Source organism: Parasteatoda tepidariorum, chromosome 5 (assembly GCF_043381705.1).
Source record: "Parasteatoda tepidariorum isolate YZ-2023 chromosome 5, CAS_Ptep_4.0, whole genome shotgun sequence".
NCBI classification, from domain to species: domain Eukaryota; kingdom Metazoa; phylum Arthropoda; class Arachnida; order Araneae; family Theridiidae; genus Parasteatoda; species Parasteatoda tepidariorum.
Window position 1 is genome coordinate 89807082 of NC_092208.1, and position 19171 is coordinate 89826252.

At 34.1% G+C, this 19171-nt stretch overlaps 1 protein-coding gene across 1 annotated transcript; it reads left to right on the plus strand.

Annotated features, from left to right (window-relative positions):
* Positions 1-13856: 13856 nt before the first annotated feature.
* Positions 13857-17025, plus strand: LOC139425673 (uncharacterized). Its single transcript, XM_071181102.1, has 2 exons — positions 13857-13896; positions 16445-17025. The coding sequence occupies exons 1-2, from the start codon at positions 13857-13859 to the stop codon at positions 17023-17025; spliced, it is 621 nt and encodes a 206-aa protein (XP_071037203.1).
* The last annotated feature ends 2146 nt before the right edge of the window (positions 17026-19171 follow it).

Here is a 19171-nt window from a genome sequence, read left to right on the forward strand (position 1 = left end):
ACCAAGTAATGTCTTTTGAGCATGAAACTGAGGTGCTGGAAGTGCCTTCGTCAGAATGTCTGCTCGTTGCTCATCACTTCTGACGTAGCCTAGTTCAAAATGTCCTTTAGCAAACTCATCTTGGACAAACTTGTATCTTTGATCGATGTGCTTAGTGCGAGCGTGAAACATCGGATTTTTGATGTACTTGATGGTACTTTGATTATCAATCTGGAGGATTGGTAATGAGACGTCGTTGGCTATCTCGGCAAACAGGCGCTTTAACCATATCAGATCTTTTGTCGCATCCGCTGCTGCCATAAACTCTGCTTCTGTTGTTGAATTAGATATAGCCTCCTGCAATTTACTTCTCCAAGTAATTGCACCTCCACCGTAGAAAGATATCACACCTGTGCGAGATCTTCGAGTTTCAGCACAACTGTTGTTATCTGCATCACTAAACAACATAAGGCTTCTATCATCTGTACTGCTATATACAATGCCATGTGCAACGGTAGTACGAAGGTACCTGAATGTAGTCTGCACAATTTCCCAATCAGTTTCTGTGGGATTGTCCAATTTACGAGATACTAAACTTACTGCATAAGCAATGTCAGGTCGGGTTCCCATCGCTAAATAAAGCAAGCTACCTACTGCTGATCTATTTGGAATGTGACTGCTAAGAGGATTTGCCTTCTTGATCTTTATCATCTCATCAGCATTCGGAAGTTCATATTCAACCTTCAAATTTGCCTTCTTCACCGGAATGCGCGATGTCTTAGTAGCATCCCCATAACGCTCTAGCATCTTTTTAGTAAATGCTTCTTGGTGCAAGAAGATTGAGCCGTCCTTCAACTGTTCAACTTGTAGACCAAGAAAACAATTTAAGGTTGTCACTCTAAGATTGAAATGTTGCTTGAGTTCGTTCATAAAGGTGAGGAATGATGCTTCGTCTTGTACAGCAACAATACCATCATCAATATAAATCGCCATCAGCATCTTGTGTCCCGAGTCTTTACGAGTGAAGAGGCAGTGGTCAGATTTGCTTTGGGTCATACCATGCTTCTTTAGCACGTCCGTAAACTTGGCATTCCAACATCGACCAGCTTGTTTAAGACCGTACAAAGGTCGGAGCATCTTGCATATACGTCCACTTCCGTCATCATATCCTTCGGGTTGATACATGTATATATCCTCAGTCAAATCACCATAAAGGAAAGCTGTCTCTACGTCAATTTGAAATAATTTTAGTTTCTCCTTATGCTGTTGCAATTAGAGCTCGAATAGTATCGTAGCGACACACTGGACTAAAAGTCTCCCCGTAGTCGATATCCTTCGTCTGCGTATATCCTTTCGCGACTAATCGAGCCTTAAATCTTTCGATAGAGCCATCTGGGTTAGTCTTCACTTTGTAAACCCAGCGATTTGCAAGAATCTTTCTTCCTTTAGGTGGCTCAACAAGTTTCCCCGTACCATGCTTGTTCTAAGAAGCCATCTATTCGTCCATGGCTCGTTTCCAGTTGACATGCATCGAAGACTTCATAGCTTCTTCATGTGATTGGGGTTCTGTCAAGTTCTGAATGCTGCTGCGCACTTCATAGTCGTCAAATCTGGGAGGTCGGCGTATAGTTGATCTGTCACGCAATCCATGCATCGTCATCTGTGATGGTTCAACTTCTACATTGCGAATATCATCCTCCTCCTGTAAGTCAGTACCATTAGAACTACCCGAAATTTCAAATTGTATACCAGTTCATGTACTGGCACTAGAAGTAGTTTCTGAAGACAGGGAAGTGGGACCTATCTGCTGCTCGTTGAACACCACATTGGCGCTCTTGATTGTGTCATTCTTTGATGGTATGAAAACACGATAGCCATCATAATCACAATATCCAACCAAATAACCCTTTAGAGCCTTGTCGTCCAGTTTACTTCTGTTTACATCCGGTACATGTACAAAAGCAGTTGATCCGAAAATTTGAAACTTGTCGATTTTCGACTTGCGTCCGAACCAACTTTTTGGCAACTTTGTCGTTGTCATCATTGTTGTATCTGGGAAAGGTGTTGTTACATCATCGTCGACCAGGTAAGCTAAAGCAGCAGAACCTCCTTCTGGCTTGACCGGTTTTGCACGTAATTCAAAGAGTCCACTAGATGAACATGGATCTTCTAAAAGTACATTTTTCGGGTTTTCTTTACGAAAGAAACGACAAATCATGTCATCCGAATCTCCGAAGTTTGAAATTCCTCGCTTTATAGCCTTTGACGCTGATAGTAAATTTTTGCTGATGTCTGGTGCATATAATATATCACTGAGCTCAATAGACTTTTGAAGGGTTCCAACAGTTGCGCACATGTCAATTTCTCCGCAGCCATAAGCTGGTATTGTCTGTTTGTTACCAACTACGATTTCCACTGGCTTGTCAAAATGGCGATACGTCCTAAAATATTCGGCTGAATTTGTGATGTGTGCTGTAGCTCCATCGTCTTTGAGCCACACATTTCGGCTACTGTCATTTTGGCAAATAAAAGCAATATAATGAGTAAGAAAAGTTTCGGTTTTATTACCCGACATCTTCGGCTTGTCTGGAAAATCAGGACAAAATTTTCCCATGTGCCCTGGCTTATTGCACCGAAAACAATAGCCACGAAAGCTTTTCACACCATCATTGGCCTTAGTAAGTTTACTCATACCTGTAGTTGTCGAAGGTTGAGATTTTCTCGCCTTCTGGGACCTTGTCCCCTTCCTCCATTTCTTCTCTCCGTTGGCACCGTGCCTTGCACCGCTTGTTACAAAAGCTGTTGTAGCGTCTTCTTTCACGCATACACTTTGCCTTTGAAGGCGCATCTTTATTTGTTCCATCAGTCTCTCGGATGACTTTTCGTCTTTTGGTATCGAGTCCCACTGTGACTTGAACTCCCTGTATTCGTCATCCGGAAGAATCGATAATATGCGCGGTATAAGCTGATTTTGAGGCAACTTTCCTTCACCGCTCGCCTCCTGTTCCCGCTGCAAGTCGACCCATAACGTACGCAAACGTGCGAGAGACTTCATTACGTCTTCATCCTTTTCTATTTTGAAAGTGAAAAATTGTTGAAGAAGAGTATCCAATTTTACATTCGACACTTTGTCGAAGTTGTTCAGCAACTCCATCCGTATTTCCCGTGCAGAATTACCATGCATACGAATTAGATTTAAAATATCCGCCGATACATTTGATCGAATAATTATTGCGGCTTTTGCATTCGTCTTTGTGTAGGATACGAGCGCTTTGACCGTCTCGCCACTGGTGTCTTTCACAGCTCTACAACTGAGCCATCCAAAATTCCAACACAGTCATTAAGGACGAATAAAGAGTTAATTTCTAACATCCAGTCAGTCCAGTTGGACGCACCATCCAACTTTGTATAAAGTTCTTTCCTACCATCGCCAAACTGTTAATCCACAAAAATGAGCAATCACTTCACCCCTAACGTTAATGAAAAACGAAGTACTACTCACGATTTGGCATACAAAAGTTCATACTCGTCGTCAAAAACAGCTGTCCACGCAGTAAAACGTTGCTAATAGCCCATAACCTGTTGTAAATATTACCAAAATGAAGGTGACAGCTATTTTAAATTAGTATTTAATATGAACTTAGAAATAAAAAGAAAAGAACGATTAGAAAAAATAAACTCAGAATGTACAAGAAATAGAAGTTGCCAGATTACGAAAGTGCAACTCTACAAGATAAACAAATATAACGTGAGGCTCGCTGATAGCATGCTCGATTTATAACAGTGTTAAAATTATAACGGGTATATAATTTTAACATTAATTGTGAAATAGTAGTTTTAAGTAGAAGTAACACGTGGTTTGATCAATAATAAATATGTAAACCTAACATTTGAAAAAAGAATCGTTATAAAACACTTCTTACCTTGTNTGCACCTGTAGTCAAGTTATGTATGCCTGAAAATGGTCAGTTGCCTTTATTTATATACTTAAAAAAAAAAAATTCTCGTCTAAATCTCCCCCCCCAAAACTATTCGTTTTATTTAGTGTAAAAATTACCCCCAAGCTTTAAGTGGGCGCATCGTGCGCCCACCTTCCTCCCTGATGGGGGCCCCTGGTTATAAAACACTTCTTACCTTTTCAATAATATATACCAACTTTCAAATTTAAACCAGAATTATAATTTATAAATTTAATCTTGTTGCTCGAACAATATGCTAACTTTAGCGTAAGATGGTGCACAGCTTGCAACGAGAACAAACAATAATAAACAGATGAAAAGAGGCCAAATCAGGAATGCCTAAAGAGATTTTTCAAAATCTGGCAACCATGTCATCTTTTTTAATATATCTATGGATGGTGTTTTCTATACTAGGGAACGCTGCAAGCTCGGTACCGCCTAAATTTCCGGGTTACTATTTCCGTTGTATTTTAAAGCCATTTGGCATCATTGTGTTTTGAGATTCCTGCAAACAATGTACTTGATTACTTATTACTTGTGTTAACAATGCTAACAATACTTGTGTTTACAATGTAAAAGTATTGACACTAACGTAAGATGGTGCACAGCTTGCAACAAGAACAAACAGTAATAAACTTATGGAAAGAGGCCATATCAAGACTGCCAAAAAAGCGAGTTAATCAAAATGTAGCAACCATGTCACCTCTTTTAACAATATATCTCTAAATAACTAAAACAAATTTTCGCTTCAAACTCACCAAACTCACCATAATTACATAATAACATTAATATCTTGTGAAATACGGCAGATTTGAGTTCAGAAATTATCTAATTTATTTCTTTTATTAAAAACAAACTATCCGTTTCAAAATATCGCCTCGCATGATAACATGTAGTTAGCAGTTGCAAACTTTCTAACTGGAACTAGGGCAGGCATACAGCTCGAGATTGTTATTGTTTACATTTCTACTGAAAACACCATCCGTAAATATATCTCTATATATCTATAAATAACTAAAGCAAATTTCTACTTCAAACACATCAGAATCACTTAATAATATTAGTATCTTAGGAAATATGGCAGATTTGAGCACAGAAATTATCTAATTTATTTCCTTTATTGGAAACAAAATTATCCGTTTGAAAATATCTCATAGCAGAATAAGCTGTAGTAAGCAGCTGCAAACTATCTAACCGGAACTAGAGCAGGTAAAGAGCTCGAGATTGTTATTGTTTGCATTTATTGAAAATAGCATCCACATCAGTATTAAGTTTTACTTCCATGACTCAGACTCTAATAGAAAGTATCACAAAATTGTTAGAATTGTAAATAGTATTTTTATGTTCAATTATTATTAAAAGAAATATTTATTTAGTTATAAGCATTATACATCACGACATTTGTAACAGTAGTACTGCTACTACTTTTCTTGCCTTCAAGTGCCTTTTTAAAATTCAGTAAATTATATTTCGTTTTCCATTGAACAAATAATTATTTTATTATTTCATTAAGCATGAAATATGAGAAGTATTACATACTTTCCCTAGGCATTGTATATAATGCCTAGGCATTCTATATAATACCGGATGCTATTTAGACAAAGTATGAAATAAACGTCCTGATGAGGTTATTATGTAAATGATGTGCATGTTACTGCGAATGACCGAAATCGGTGGTTGTTGACTTTCACCGGTGAATGCTAACAATCACATTGTAGCTTTGGTGAATGTCCGAAATATTTATTACATCCAATTTGATATTAATTTATTCGTGGATATAATTATGTTTATTCGATATTTTAATACTTATTGACGATAGATTAGAAGAAACATCAGTGTTTGGAGTATCGGACAAATGTATACCGGGCAATGGCACTTAACTCGAACTAGTATGACTAGACNTTAAAAAAACATCAGTGTAGGGTATACCGGGCAAATGTATACCGGGCAGTGGCACTTGACCTTAAAAAAACATCAGTGTAGGGTATACCGGGCAAATATATACCGGGCAATGGCTCGTGACCGTAAAAAAACATCAGTGTAGGGTATACCGGGCAAATATATACCGGGCAACGGCACTTGACCGTAAAAAAAATATCAGTGTAAGGTATACCGGGGAAATGTTTACAGGGCAGTGTCACTTAAATAGACCTAGTATGACTAGATCTTTGGTAAATGTCCGAAATCTATACTAGGTCTAGTTAAGTGCCATTGCCCGGTATATATTTGCTCGGTATATCCTACACTGATGTTTTTTTTAAGGTTCAATGCCACTGCCCGGTATACATTTGCCCGGTATACCCTACACTGATATTTCTTTAAGGTCAAGTATCATTACCGGGTATATATTTGCCCGATACTCCGAACACTGATGTTTCTTCTAATCTATCATCAGTAAGTATTAAAATATCGAATAAATGTAATTATATCCACGAATAAATTAATATCAAATCGGATGTAATAAATACTTCGGGCATTCACCAAAGCGACTATGTGATTGTCAACATTCACCGGTGAAAGTGTCAACAACCACCGTTTTCGGTCATTCACAGTAACATGCGCATCATTTACGTAATAACCTCATCAGGACGTTTACTTCATACTTTGCTGAAATAGCATCCGGCATTATATAGAATGCCTAGGCAATGTGTGAAATATAAATCAGTTCATACTTTGCCGGCTAGTTTTTAGGCATTATATGTAATGCCTCAAAATATTAAAAAAAATGCGGATTTCATACTTTGCCGGTAACATATACTATATTATTTGAGAATAAAGTTTTCAAATGAAGAACATATTATTTTGGAATTCTCCGAATTTACAAATCAGGTAAGTGTTATAATTTCTTGTAAAAAAAAATTCTTCTAAATTGATGATAGTTCTTTATAGAATGGTTTTCTACGTCCGATTAAGAATAATACAAATTAAAAAAACATGAAAGCTTTTTATTTTAATTTGAGGAATCCTTAGAATCGTTTTTTTTTCGTAAGCATTCTTTATTTTGCGTTTTTTAGTTCATAAATAATGATTTTTATTGAAACTTAAAATTTTTTGATGAAAATTGTTGTCAAACTCTCTTTGTGAAATTAAATGATATGAAATTATAGGCTTATGTATACTTTTTGCATATTTTAATGTTTGAAGTAATATGATTCATAAAACTATGGAATGTAAAGTTTAAAGAGGCCCTTCACGTTACTTCATTAAATTTAGTAAAACGATTTCGCAGGCATTAAGTTTTAACTCTAATAAGATGCATATTTTTTTCTGTTTATTTACAAATATTTTTTCGATGTGTTTTGGATATTCCTTCCTTAAAAAAAAAGAGAGACACTATTTTGTTTTCGCTTGCATAAGGAAGAATATCAAACATTTCTCTTATTTAAATTTAAAATACCACAATAAAGAAGGAACGTTACATTGCTACACGTTACATTTAAGATGTTTCCAGAGCAACTGAATGACTGTTCATATACGAGTAGAAATCGCAGCTATTCGTCTCATACAACAACGCTCCCTATAGTTCGTTGCGATCGCAAATTTTAAGTAATTGGGATGATTCTTTATTGTTATTTTCCAAATTCTATAGATTCCGAAATATATACTATTCTATAAGGAAGAAGAAGAATATTATATAACTATTATAGTTCTGCACGTTCTGAAAACACATTAATTCAAGTACGCAATGTTGACCTCACTTCAATTTGCAATGGATTCAAGCAACAACAAAAAAAAAAAAAAAAAACTATTTTACCGTAATACACACATCTGTAACAGTATGCGATCACAAAATCGGAAGTTATCGGTTGCAAGTTTGTTGATTATAGAAAGGTAAATAGAAAGGAAATTTTTCCTCAAATGTTGGGCTCGCGCTGTGTCAGAAAGATTTACCAATGTTCTGGGTCATTTTTTTTCAAGTTCTTCTGCCTTTTCTTTAGGTAAATTCTGCTTCTTATTTGCTGCTAAAAAAATGGCATCCTATTCTGCCTATGTTTCTGATAGAACTAAATGAAAGCTTAGTAAATAAAAGTCTGAAAATATACCCACGAGAGGGCGTATTCATGCTTAGCGATCGTAAATTCCAATGAATAAATGTGATATCAGAATGAGCAGAACTGTAGTATAGAATATTCTTCTTCTTTATAGAATGAAACATATTTCCGCATCTGTTTAATACGGAAAAAAACAATAAAGAATCATCCGAATTACTGGAAATAGTATCATTTGTGTTGATTATTAATAAATTTTTTCCGTTTCCTTGGTATTTTTTAATTTTGAATGAATAATTTCAACTAGAATTCAGCTATTCTGTTTTTAAGTTACATGTTGAAATTCATATCGAGATCTTATATCCTCTAAAAGTAACGAAGGGGTAACCTACATATATACTATTTGAGAATAATATTTTCAAACGAAGAACATTTCATTTAGAAATCTCCGAATTCGTAAAGCAGGTAAGTGTTATGATTTTTATGATAAAAAATTTACTTGTAAATATTTTTTTTCCTAATTTGATGATAGTTCTCTACAAAATGGTTTTCTACGTCTGATTAAGAACTTGATTAAAACTAGAAAAGTTAATAAAAAAAAATAATAAAAAAAAAACAATTTGAGAGTTTTTTATTTTTATATGAGGAATTTTTAGAATCATTTTCTTTTATCGTAAGCATTCTTTATTTTACTTTTTTTAGTTTATAAATAGTGATCTTTTATGGAAATTTTAAATTTTTTGATAAAAATTGTCGAAAAAACCTTTTTTTTTTTTTTATTTTTTTTTTTGCAAAATTAAATGATATAACATTATGTATTTGTGTAGAATTTTTGCATATTTTAATGTTTGAAGTAATATGATTCAGAAAAGTACGGAATGCAAAATTTAAATTACACAGTGTGACCCTAAAGTTTACTATGTATGTAGTATATCTAAAACAGTGTTCTTAGAATCTTAAAATTAGGAAATGAGTCCTTTCATAGTAGATCATTAAATTTAGTAGAACGATTTCGCAGGCACTAGGTTTTAACTCTAATAAGAAGATTTTTTTTTCTTTTCGCAAATATTTTCTGATGTGTTTTGGATGTTCCTTCTCTCTCTAAAAAAAAAAGAGAGATTCTATTTTGTTTTCATTTGCAATAAGAAAGAATATCAAAAATTTAATAAGCCACAATAAAGGAGGAACGTTACCATGCTACACTGAAGAAATCTCCAGTGCAACTGATGATAGCATTCATTCGTCTCAAATGATCATAGGTCGTTGCGTTCACGAATACTTCTATGACTTTATGCTGATGACAACCAAGCCAATTTTGAAAATTAATGTGGGAAAACAGGATCCTACTCTGTGATTTTCCGGCCAATAAGAAATGCACCGACAACAATGAAAAACTGCTGCACCCTCATTATATTTTTATATATGGTTAGATATTACATTTTTAAATGTATTGTCATCTCGAATGTATTTTATCTTCATAGATTTGGTAAAGAAAAAAAAATCAAGAAATCGAAAGTCAAAAATTTTACCAAAAAACCATAATGAGATGAAAGAGCTCTTTTAATAAGTGAAAGATTGCATATTGAAAAATGGCTCTTATATAAGGATATTGAAATTTGTAATTAAGGAAGTTTTGGGAATAGTTAAGAAAGTCGATTAGTAGAAATCAATAAAATAAAATGGTCTTATATTTTCTGATTCGTCTTCCTCACTGGTCATTCGACCGATATTGTTTTTGTTTCTTCATAGCTTAAATATTCCTTTGCAAATACTCACGAGGATATTTTTTGACTTTATTTTTGAAAATGGTTCTAAAATGATATGTTACCGCTGTTATTGTTGTCGCAGGACATAAAGGCAGAGGGAGTGCGGGTGTTCTTGTTTTCCAGTGGCGCCATCTATGGCCAGGAATTCGACTTCTGCCCCACCCATATGTCACACCCGTTGATAGGGCGGACCCATTCATACATCCATTCCTTCTTCCACAGATCATAATTTTGACCTGAACCAGAGAACAATCCATCTCCAATTCAGTCCCCCTCCAGAGGTATTGATTTCTTATGGGAGCATGGAGGACTTTGTGATCCGTTTTAAAGTGCACCAGTCGCCATTTACTACACGGGGAGTCTTAAGCCGGCTGGATTCGAACTCCCATTCTCACGAACGTTATTCCTGCTCCCTGCTTTTATATGTTACCGCTAAAGTGCATAAATGAGTTATTCTGCAAATTATCTAGTTATTGCGCAGATAAAGCAGTGCCAAAAAATGGTTTATTTCTCAAATGACCTAAGTACTATAGACTGCCTTCTGTAGACTACCCAGATAATATCACTATACATACCCAGATAATATAGATACTCGTTGAGCTGAAAATAAGATCTTTGCTTCAACGCTTCTGCAGGTTTTAGTTAATATAATGTTACTTATTCATATTTTTACTCCCTAAAAATTCTCTTTAAAGACTATAACACAAAGAATAAAATGGTTTAAAATATTATTACAATTCAGGAAATTTACATAATGTTATTTACTTATATTTCAGTATTTAAAGAATCAAGTCAATAAATGCAGTCAAACAATAAACGAATTATTTGTTAGAATGAGAGAAATAAACTTTTGAATTTTATTGATACAGGGATCACATTTCCTAGAAAAATTTAGGAAAAATCTTGATACCACCCTTTAATGGATCATCCTAGTTAATCTGCAGATTATCTTGGTAATGTGCGTATTAACGGCTTTTGAGCTTTTAAGTTAACATGTATATTAAGGGTGGTGACTTCAGAGTACCTTTTATTGCGCCATGTTTATAAATTTGAAAATGGATGGAAACTGCGTATTTTAAAAACAAACAATGAAGTCCAATTAGAAATCCGTACATAACAAAACATAACAGCCATTACTGCATGCTTTAAAAGTGGGAGGGATATCTTACTACATAATATATGCAACATATTTTAACTATTATGATCGTTTCTTTACCGGACAGGTAATCAATACATCACATTATTTCCAGAAGTAGAATCATAAAAGCGGAGCTCAGAAACTTCCTCTCCGAGAGTTTATTGAAAATTCATTTTGTTCTTTGCGGATTAACAATTCCTACGTTTTAATGAATACAACATCTTCCATTCAGCGCAAACCCATTTTGCTTTTTTAAGTTTTTGTTGTTTATTATTTGCAATCGCCGCAGCATGAGACAGATGCAGAAGTTCCGATGGACGCAGCGGGGACACCAAGCCAATCATTAACGTCCGTCATTGTTCGACCCCAATGTAAACCTAGATGAAGATAGAGACAATGCCATCCGGAGGTTTATGTCCCAAACCCCTTCTTCGGACTGCTGTGTATGACATCCTGCGAGGCTGCAATGGAAGATTAGGAAGGGGGGGAGGGTGTAGTATTACGAGGATGAGCACCCCCTGATGCGAGAGTCTTCCCATCAATGAGGAAGACAATCATCTTTTAGGGATTCAGGAGGAGAGGTCTGTTTGGGATCTTTGTTATGGACAGAAGACGATGCTGAAGAGCATATCCTTTTCGCTAATTGCCCAGTTGAGATGGTTGAAAGGGGGGAAAAACTTCTCTCGGAGTCACAATAACGCATCTTTTAAGCGCTTCTTTCTGACGGTGATATGACTTCAGACGTCATTTGAAAAGATGCTAAAAAGAAGAACTTTTTTGTTCTTTAGTTGGAATGAGAGGAATAATGAAGAGTTTCTAAATAATTGTTGCGACTCTTAGAAGGGGGGGAGGGAGGGAGTTTATTGTTTGCAATGTAAATTAAAGGATGCGCTTGATTTAAATTACCGCGGGAATTGAGTGACTGTACTGTTGCTGTACTGCTTATTAGAAATTACTGTTATTCGAGAAAGAACCAAATCTTAAAATTTTCCCGCTTGCCATAGTCTGGATAATTTATATGGATGCGAAACACCATTTTAAGAACATGGACCATTAAAATGCACAGTGCTTAATGTAGAAAAGTTGACACCCTGAATAACCTCTGATCTAATGATTGAACTTTCACGTAATAAGACTAAATTTCAATAGTTCGGATTTTCATTAAGCCTCAAATATGTAAATTAATCAGTGCAGATGATATTTTAAATTATAAAATCAGACACAAAATCGTATTTTATTTAAACGTATTCGGTTGAATAATTTTTTAGTCACAAATTTATAAAAAGTCGCATTTTTCTCGAAAACTATTTAGCCTTTATCGGTCAAATTTTTTCATTTTGCCATTTTAAATTATGTACTTTAAAATAAAGTGAAAATTTTGATACCTTTTCTATAAAAATTTCTAGACTCTTATTAAATAATTTGGTAAAAAAAATAATTACCAAAAATTAACTTTTGCATACCATTACCTTTTTATAAATGGAATTAATCAATGTGTATAAAATATTTTCGAATCGTTTATAAAGTTTTCAATGTATAGTGAAATGCAAAAAAATGTGAAATTGGGATGAAAATCAGCAATTTTGACGAAAATTTCGATTATTTTTAGTTGATTATATTTAAATTTAGTTCATTACCTTTCTAAATTTCTTAAAATTTTTGTTCTCCTTTCATTATAAATGAGGGATAGCTGTTTTTGTCATGCTGACAGACGAAATTGAAGCCGCAGGCAAACTCCCGTAAACAAAACTTTCAATGTCTTTTTATTTAATGTCTTTTTACTTATTTTTATTCAATGTTTTTGTTATGGTTTGAGTATTTTTTTCTATTTGAATAAATTATATTTTTAGGACAAATATAATTCATTTTCTGAAATTAATATCTGAATAATTTATTTTTTTGCTATCAAAATTTTTAAATGGCAACGCTCATCTGATTTCAGTTTCACTCTTTAGCTCAAAATATTACTAAAATTAGTTCAAATTATCGAAGGAAAAAAAGAAAAAATTACACAACCATGAAAAGAGAAGAAGAAAATTATTAAAATAAATTAAAACAAAATAGCACAATAATAAAAATAGACATTTTCTGTAAAAAATTCGGGAAAAAAAAAGAAATAATCTCTTCATCATCTCAAGCGATTATATCCGCAAAATAGAGAATGAATGAAATGAGGAAATGAATTTAATTAAAAGAATATGTAGTAATGTTTACTTATTCAAAAAACAAATCGACAAACTCTTCCAAATTTTGATAAAAAAGAACAATGGATACCTATCTAGAGTAATTAAATTCTATGAAAAATAATTGAGTTTATTGTATATTATTAAAAATAAATTTACTAAAAAATTCTTTGTTAATTTGTATATTTTTACCATGTGTAAATCCATGGCGAAAAATCTGTGCAAAACGAGTAATTAATGTTTTTTTTCACTCTTTCTCTCTCTCTTTTCCTTTTTCTTAAATAAATGTTAATTTTCCGAAATCATTAAAATTGTATAATTAAATATCAACCTTTTTAGTTATAAACTTCTTCAAATCATCCAGTACCTATCCTAGACTTGATTTTCAAATCCAGCAGCAGCATGAAAAGGCCCCACAGAACTGTTTTGCTCCCGTATAACATGCCATAGTGTTTAAAATCGAACTAAAAAACTTCACATGCATAAAATAAAGCATTTTTAAGATACGCAATAATTTGAATAAATTTAAAAACATCTTGATCGATTACCCAAAAAAATCTCAATCCGCATAAAAACTTGATAGGAACTTTGAAAAATAGATTGCAATTGCTTTTTAAGTTTTCCTGGTGATATACTATTCGAATTATTGCTCTTTGCATAATAAGTAATCGGTATTTGTAGAAAGAAAAACAAAATGCATACTTTTTGCAATCGAATATATATAAAATTACCTTATATATTTTAAAAAATATATAAGGTAATTTTATTTATTCTTAGCCTTTTTTTAAATACAATTTATGAAAAGTAAGATTCTCATGAAGTCCGGGTGTGCCAAAGCAAAGATGATAGCAAAGCTGGCCAAAGCAAAGATACGCAAAGATGGTACTATCCAGCGGCTTTTAGCAAATCACTCTCCTGTTTTGCATCGTCTAAAATAAAAACTTGTTTCTTGACTTTCTTTTAGTTCAGGTGACAAATTTTAAAAGAGATAAAAGCTCGCATTTATATTTGAGATCCACTACAGGCAAGAGGTAAATCTCCATAAAAGAGAGCCGGTCGTTAGGCAGCTAGCATCAGGCACAATCTAGTGTGTAGTAATAGACACTCGACTATCCGGTCCAGTAAAAATAAAGAATGTTGAAACTGTGGCTATTTGTAAAACTCATCGTGGAAGTAGGAGGAGGAAGGAAAAAATGAGAATTCCAGGGCATTCTTGACTCTAGAACACCTTTGGCCATGATTCCCAAACGCAAAAGCTGGGGTGGTAGAACACCTAGGTCTGGAGAATGATAAAAAAGAATGAAATGATGTTTCTCTCCTTTTTTTCTGGTGAATAATATGTTATTGTTATAACTGCTGCGAATTTGCAGCAGTTATTCAATGACTGTTAGGACATGTTCAGCCCATCTAAGGCTAGCGCTGTTATTGTCTATTCTTAAAATAGCGCAAAACGTCAATATGGAGAAAAGCCACAGTTTTGTGGAAAAGAAACGATTTTGTGCTCTAATTTTTGAATGTTTAAAAACTTACTCCAATGATGAATTATCTGGCATCATAAAAAATTGCAGAAAGTGAGAAAAAGGTCGAGATTTTGAAATTTTCATTTTGAGAAATGTCGCCGAATTGGCGGTTTTTTTAAAAGGTTTAATAACTTTTAAAATATTTATGTTCCTTGTCGATTCTAAAGCCTTGATAATTCTTCGCTTTAGTTCGAGAGTAAGGTGCATAAACTTAGGCTTTTTTACTTTTCTTGGTGACAGAGCTTCGAAAAACCATGCTAGCTAAAAGTGGGTTTACGAATATCGCCGATACTTAGATTGTAAATTTAGCGACTCCAAACGGTATAGTTCACCCTCATATGGATCGACTGCACGTGCTGAAGAAACTATGAAAGAAACAAGAAAATGAAGCTCGTTTGTTCGATATTTAACCACAGCGTTGCTATTAACGCTGTTCTTCGAAGCTCTGTCGCCATAGCTCTGTCGCTCTGTCGAAGCTCTGTCGCCATGTCTAAAGCCATAGTTTAAGTGCTTTACACCTGAAGTAATGCAATGGTTTTAAATTATATATATTATCTAGACGTGAAGAATTATCTGGGATTTAGAACAGACAAATAACTTAAATATTTTAAAAGTTATTAAACTTTTAAAAAATCGCCAATTTGGCCCAACTTTTTTAGCTAGATGAAAATTCTCAGTTTCTCAGTTTTTGTACATTTTCATGACCGTAATGAATAGTCTATTTTTAATAATCAGTACGTATTTTTGCATTTAAGACATGTTTTTAATTATATGGGAGAGGAAGTGGACAATAGCACTTGTTTCTATCCGGCCACCCTATTATGCCGGATAATCGGGAGTTTTCTACTGCACAGTAAAAGTAGGAAGTTCTTAATTAAAATTAAACTTCAATAAGGAGAAAGGAGATTTTTAAATGCTGGCAAGGATTTGCATCGTGTGTTTTTACGATCTAGCTTCCAAAGAGAGAGTGGACCTTTTGACGAACCACAGGGGTCGAAGTGCTCTTTCAGGGCCGATGATTGTGTCCCTTCCTGACCACTCATCTCTTCTGTGTCCCTCTTACGAGAATTTTCTTCCTGTCATCAAAAACAATCTGGGAGGAGAGAGATCTCATTCTTTCAGCGACACCAGGGTTTCCGGGTGCGCCCCTGGACACCTCTTCCTTCCGCCCCTTCTACTACTTTATAAGAGAGGATGGGGAACTCTAAAAGGGCTTTGCCAGTCTATATTCTCTTTAAAAAAGATAAAAATGAAAAGAATCCCAATTGCTTTGTTATTTAGCATGCCTCGCCATTAAAGACGCTGTATTGTAAATTAATTCAGNACGGATTGTTTTTATAGAGGTAAATCTCCATAAAAGAGAGCGTGTCGTTAGGAACAATCTAGTGTGTAGTAACTGACACTCGACTATCCGGCTTGCGGCTATCCGGTCCAGTAAAAATAAAGAATGCTGAAACTGTGACTATTTGTGAAACTCATCGTGGGAGGAGGAAGAAAAAAAAATGAAAATTCCAGGTCATTCTTGACTCTAGAACACCTTTGGCCATGATTCCCAAACGCAAAAGCTGGGGTGGTAGAACACCTAGGTCTAGAGAATGATAAAAAAGAATGAAATGATGTTTCTCTCCTTTTTTTCTGGTGAATAATATGCTATTGTTATAACTGCTGTGAATTTGCAGCAGTTATTCAATGACTGTTAGGACATGTTCAGCCTATCTACGGCTAGCGCTTGTTCCGAAATCAATAAACAGTTAGTTTTAATAATTGTTTTAAATCGTCTGCCGATATAATAACTGCAACTCCAGCTGGTTGCTAGGCAACCAAACGACTTTTTCTTATTATTAATGTTTTTGTTTATCGTTCGTCTCTGTATGTCTGTGGAAATAAAAGAATGTAAAAGCTAACATAAGGTTGGTGGGAGCGCCTAATCGGATTAGTGAAAAATTGTCTTCGTAAATCTCTTGGTCGGGCACTATTGGATAAAGAAAATTTATCAACTGTACTAGTAGGGATAGAAGCCGTCCTTAACAGCAGACCCATTGCATATGAAGAGGGAGATGAGGACAATACGAAAGCCTTGACACCGGCACATTTCCTAACGGGTAGAAAATTAACATCCATACCCACAAATCCGAATAACAATCCAAGACTTACGAAACTCTTCAAACAACAACAAGACGTGTTGGATATATTTTGGAAAAGATGGTCCAAAGAATATCTGCTGCAACTTCGCTCTTATCACCAAGTTCGCAATATTCATAAATCCTTCAACATCCGTGCAGGAGATCTTGTGCTACTACAAGAAGACGTCAGACCCAGACACATGTGGAAGAAAGCCCGAATTACCAATCTAATTAAGGGATGTGATGGGGAAATCCGAACATGTGTGTTAAGAGTGAATGGAAATACTATAACTCGACCTATGCAGCTGGTCATCCCTCTTGAGGTTGACCAGGGTGGGGAGGATGTTCCGTCATCAATAAACAGTTAGTTTTAATGATTGTTTTAAATCGTCTGCCGATATAATAACTGCAACTCCAGCTGGTTGCTAGGCAACCAAACGACTTTTTCTTATTATTAATGTTTTTGTTTATTGTTCGTCTCTGTATGTCTGTGGAAATAAAAGAATGTAAAAGCTAACAGCGCTGTTATTGTCTATTCTTAAAATAGCGCAAAACGTCAATATGGAGAAAGGCCACAGTTTTGTGGAAAAGAAACGATTTTGTGCTCTAATTTTTGAATATTTAAAAACTTACTCCAATGATGAATTATCTGGCATCATAAAAAAATTGCAGAAAATGAGAAAAAGGTCGAGATTTTGAAATTTTCATTTTGAGAAATGTAGCCAAATTGGCGTTTTTTTTAAAAGGTTTGAATAACTTTTAAAATATTTATGTTCTTTTTCGATTCTAAAGCCTTGATAATTCTCCGCTTTAGTTCGAGAGTAAGGTGCATAAACTTAGGCTTTTTTACTTTTCTTGGTGACAGAGCTTCGAAAAACCATGCTAGCTAAAAGTGGTTTTACGAATATCGTCAATACTTAGATTGTAAATTTAGCGATTCCAAACGGTATAGTTCACCCTCATATGGATCGACTGCACGTGCTGAAGAAACTATGAAAGAAACAAGAAAATGAAGCTCGTTTGTTCGATATTTAACCACAGCGTTGCTATTAACGCTGTTTTTCGAAGCTCTGTCGCCAAGGAAATAAAGCCATAGTTTAAGTGCTTTACACCTGAAGTAATGCGATGGTTTTAAATTATATATATCATCTAGACGTAAAGAATTATCTGGGATTTAGAGCAGACAAATGACTTAAATATTTTAAAAGTTATTAAACTTTTAAAAAATCGCCAATTTGGCCCAACTTTTATAGCTAGATGAAAATTTTCAGTTTCTCAGTTTTTGNCGTATTTATATAATTTATTTTACAAATTATATATTTACATATATAATTTGTGATATGCATACTATAAGTGTAGTAAATGTATCATTATCTTATTATCATTTCTTCTAAAAATTCGTTGTCCACACAACTAAAAAGTTTGGTGCTATACTTTAGAACTCTAAATATAAACAAAAAGTTAATTTTATTTGAGGTCACTAGAAATGTTTCTGGGAAAGATGCTATAAATGATGGCATTCCACCGATGGAACATTTTATGATAATTAATTTTCAGTTTGTGAAGGAAGCAGAAAGTATTTTGCAATAAATGAGGTGCCCCCCTTATTTAACAAAAGAAATTTCAATAGGGCGTCTTCAATAAATGAGATCGTCTTTTCTTCATCTTTCATCATCACTCTTACTGGTATTAAAGTGAATTTAATGTCCTTCTTAAAGATGGACGTCGGTCATTTAATCCACCCTCAGAGGTCATTTTTCTTTTGTCCGAAACTCTAATAAATAAATACCGTTTGTATGCATAAAAGATCCAATGAAATTTCTTTCCAATTTTTCTTTATTTATTTTTATCTATATTCATTGGCTGGAGACCCTAAGTAGTTGAAAATGAAATAATTTGAGAAAATCTGGAAATTGTCTTAAAAGTAGTGATTTAAGTTCAATATTTAAAGTTTGTCTTCCTTCGAAATAAATTAAACATTGCTGCCTAGAATAATGAGGTATTGTTTTCAATGTATGTTTTTACTCTAAATCGAAAGAAATGAAAACGATTTCCTCATACAAACTTTAAAGCTTCGAAAATACTAGTTTTATCAGCTTTTGCTTACTTTATTTTGATTTAGTGTAAAAAAAAAATTAATAAGAACAATACCTAACTTGTCTAGGCAAAAATGTCAGATCTAATAAACATTTAATTATATTTTCTTTGTAAATGAAACTCTTACATTTTCAAAGTTTTATTCTTATCCACTTGATTTTCATTTCATTCAGCTAAACTTATGACAAAACCTTAGTTTTCTAGATAGTAAAGATTAGGTTCATCCATTTTGAGCTCCTGAGTTATCTGAAAAGGGCATCTAGCGCTTAACTCACAGAAGTGGTTTTAATTTAACATTTAAATCATTTTAATAATTTTCAAAGATTGTCAGCCAGATGTGGCTGCTCACTGTGAAAAAAAAATTCAGACTGTCCATTTAGAAACATTTGCATGCTGTGAAAAGAAGTTATTTTAGAA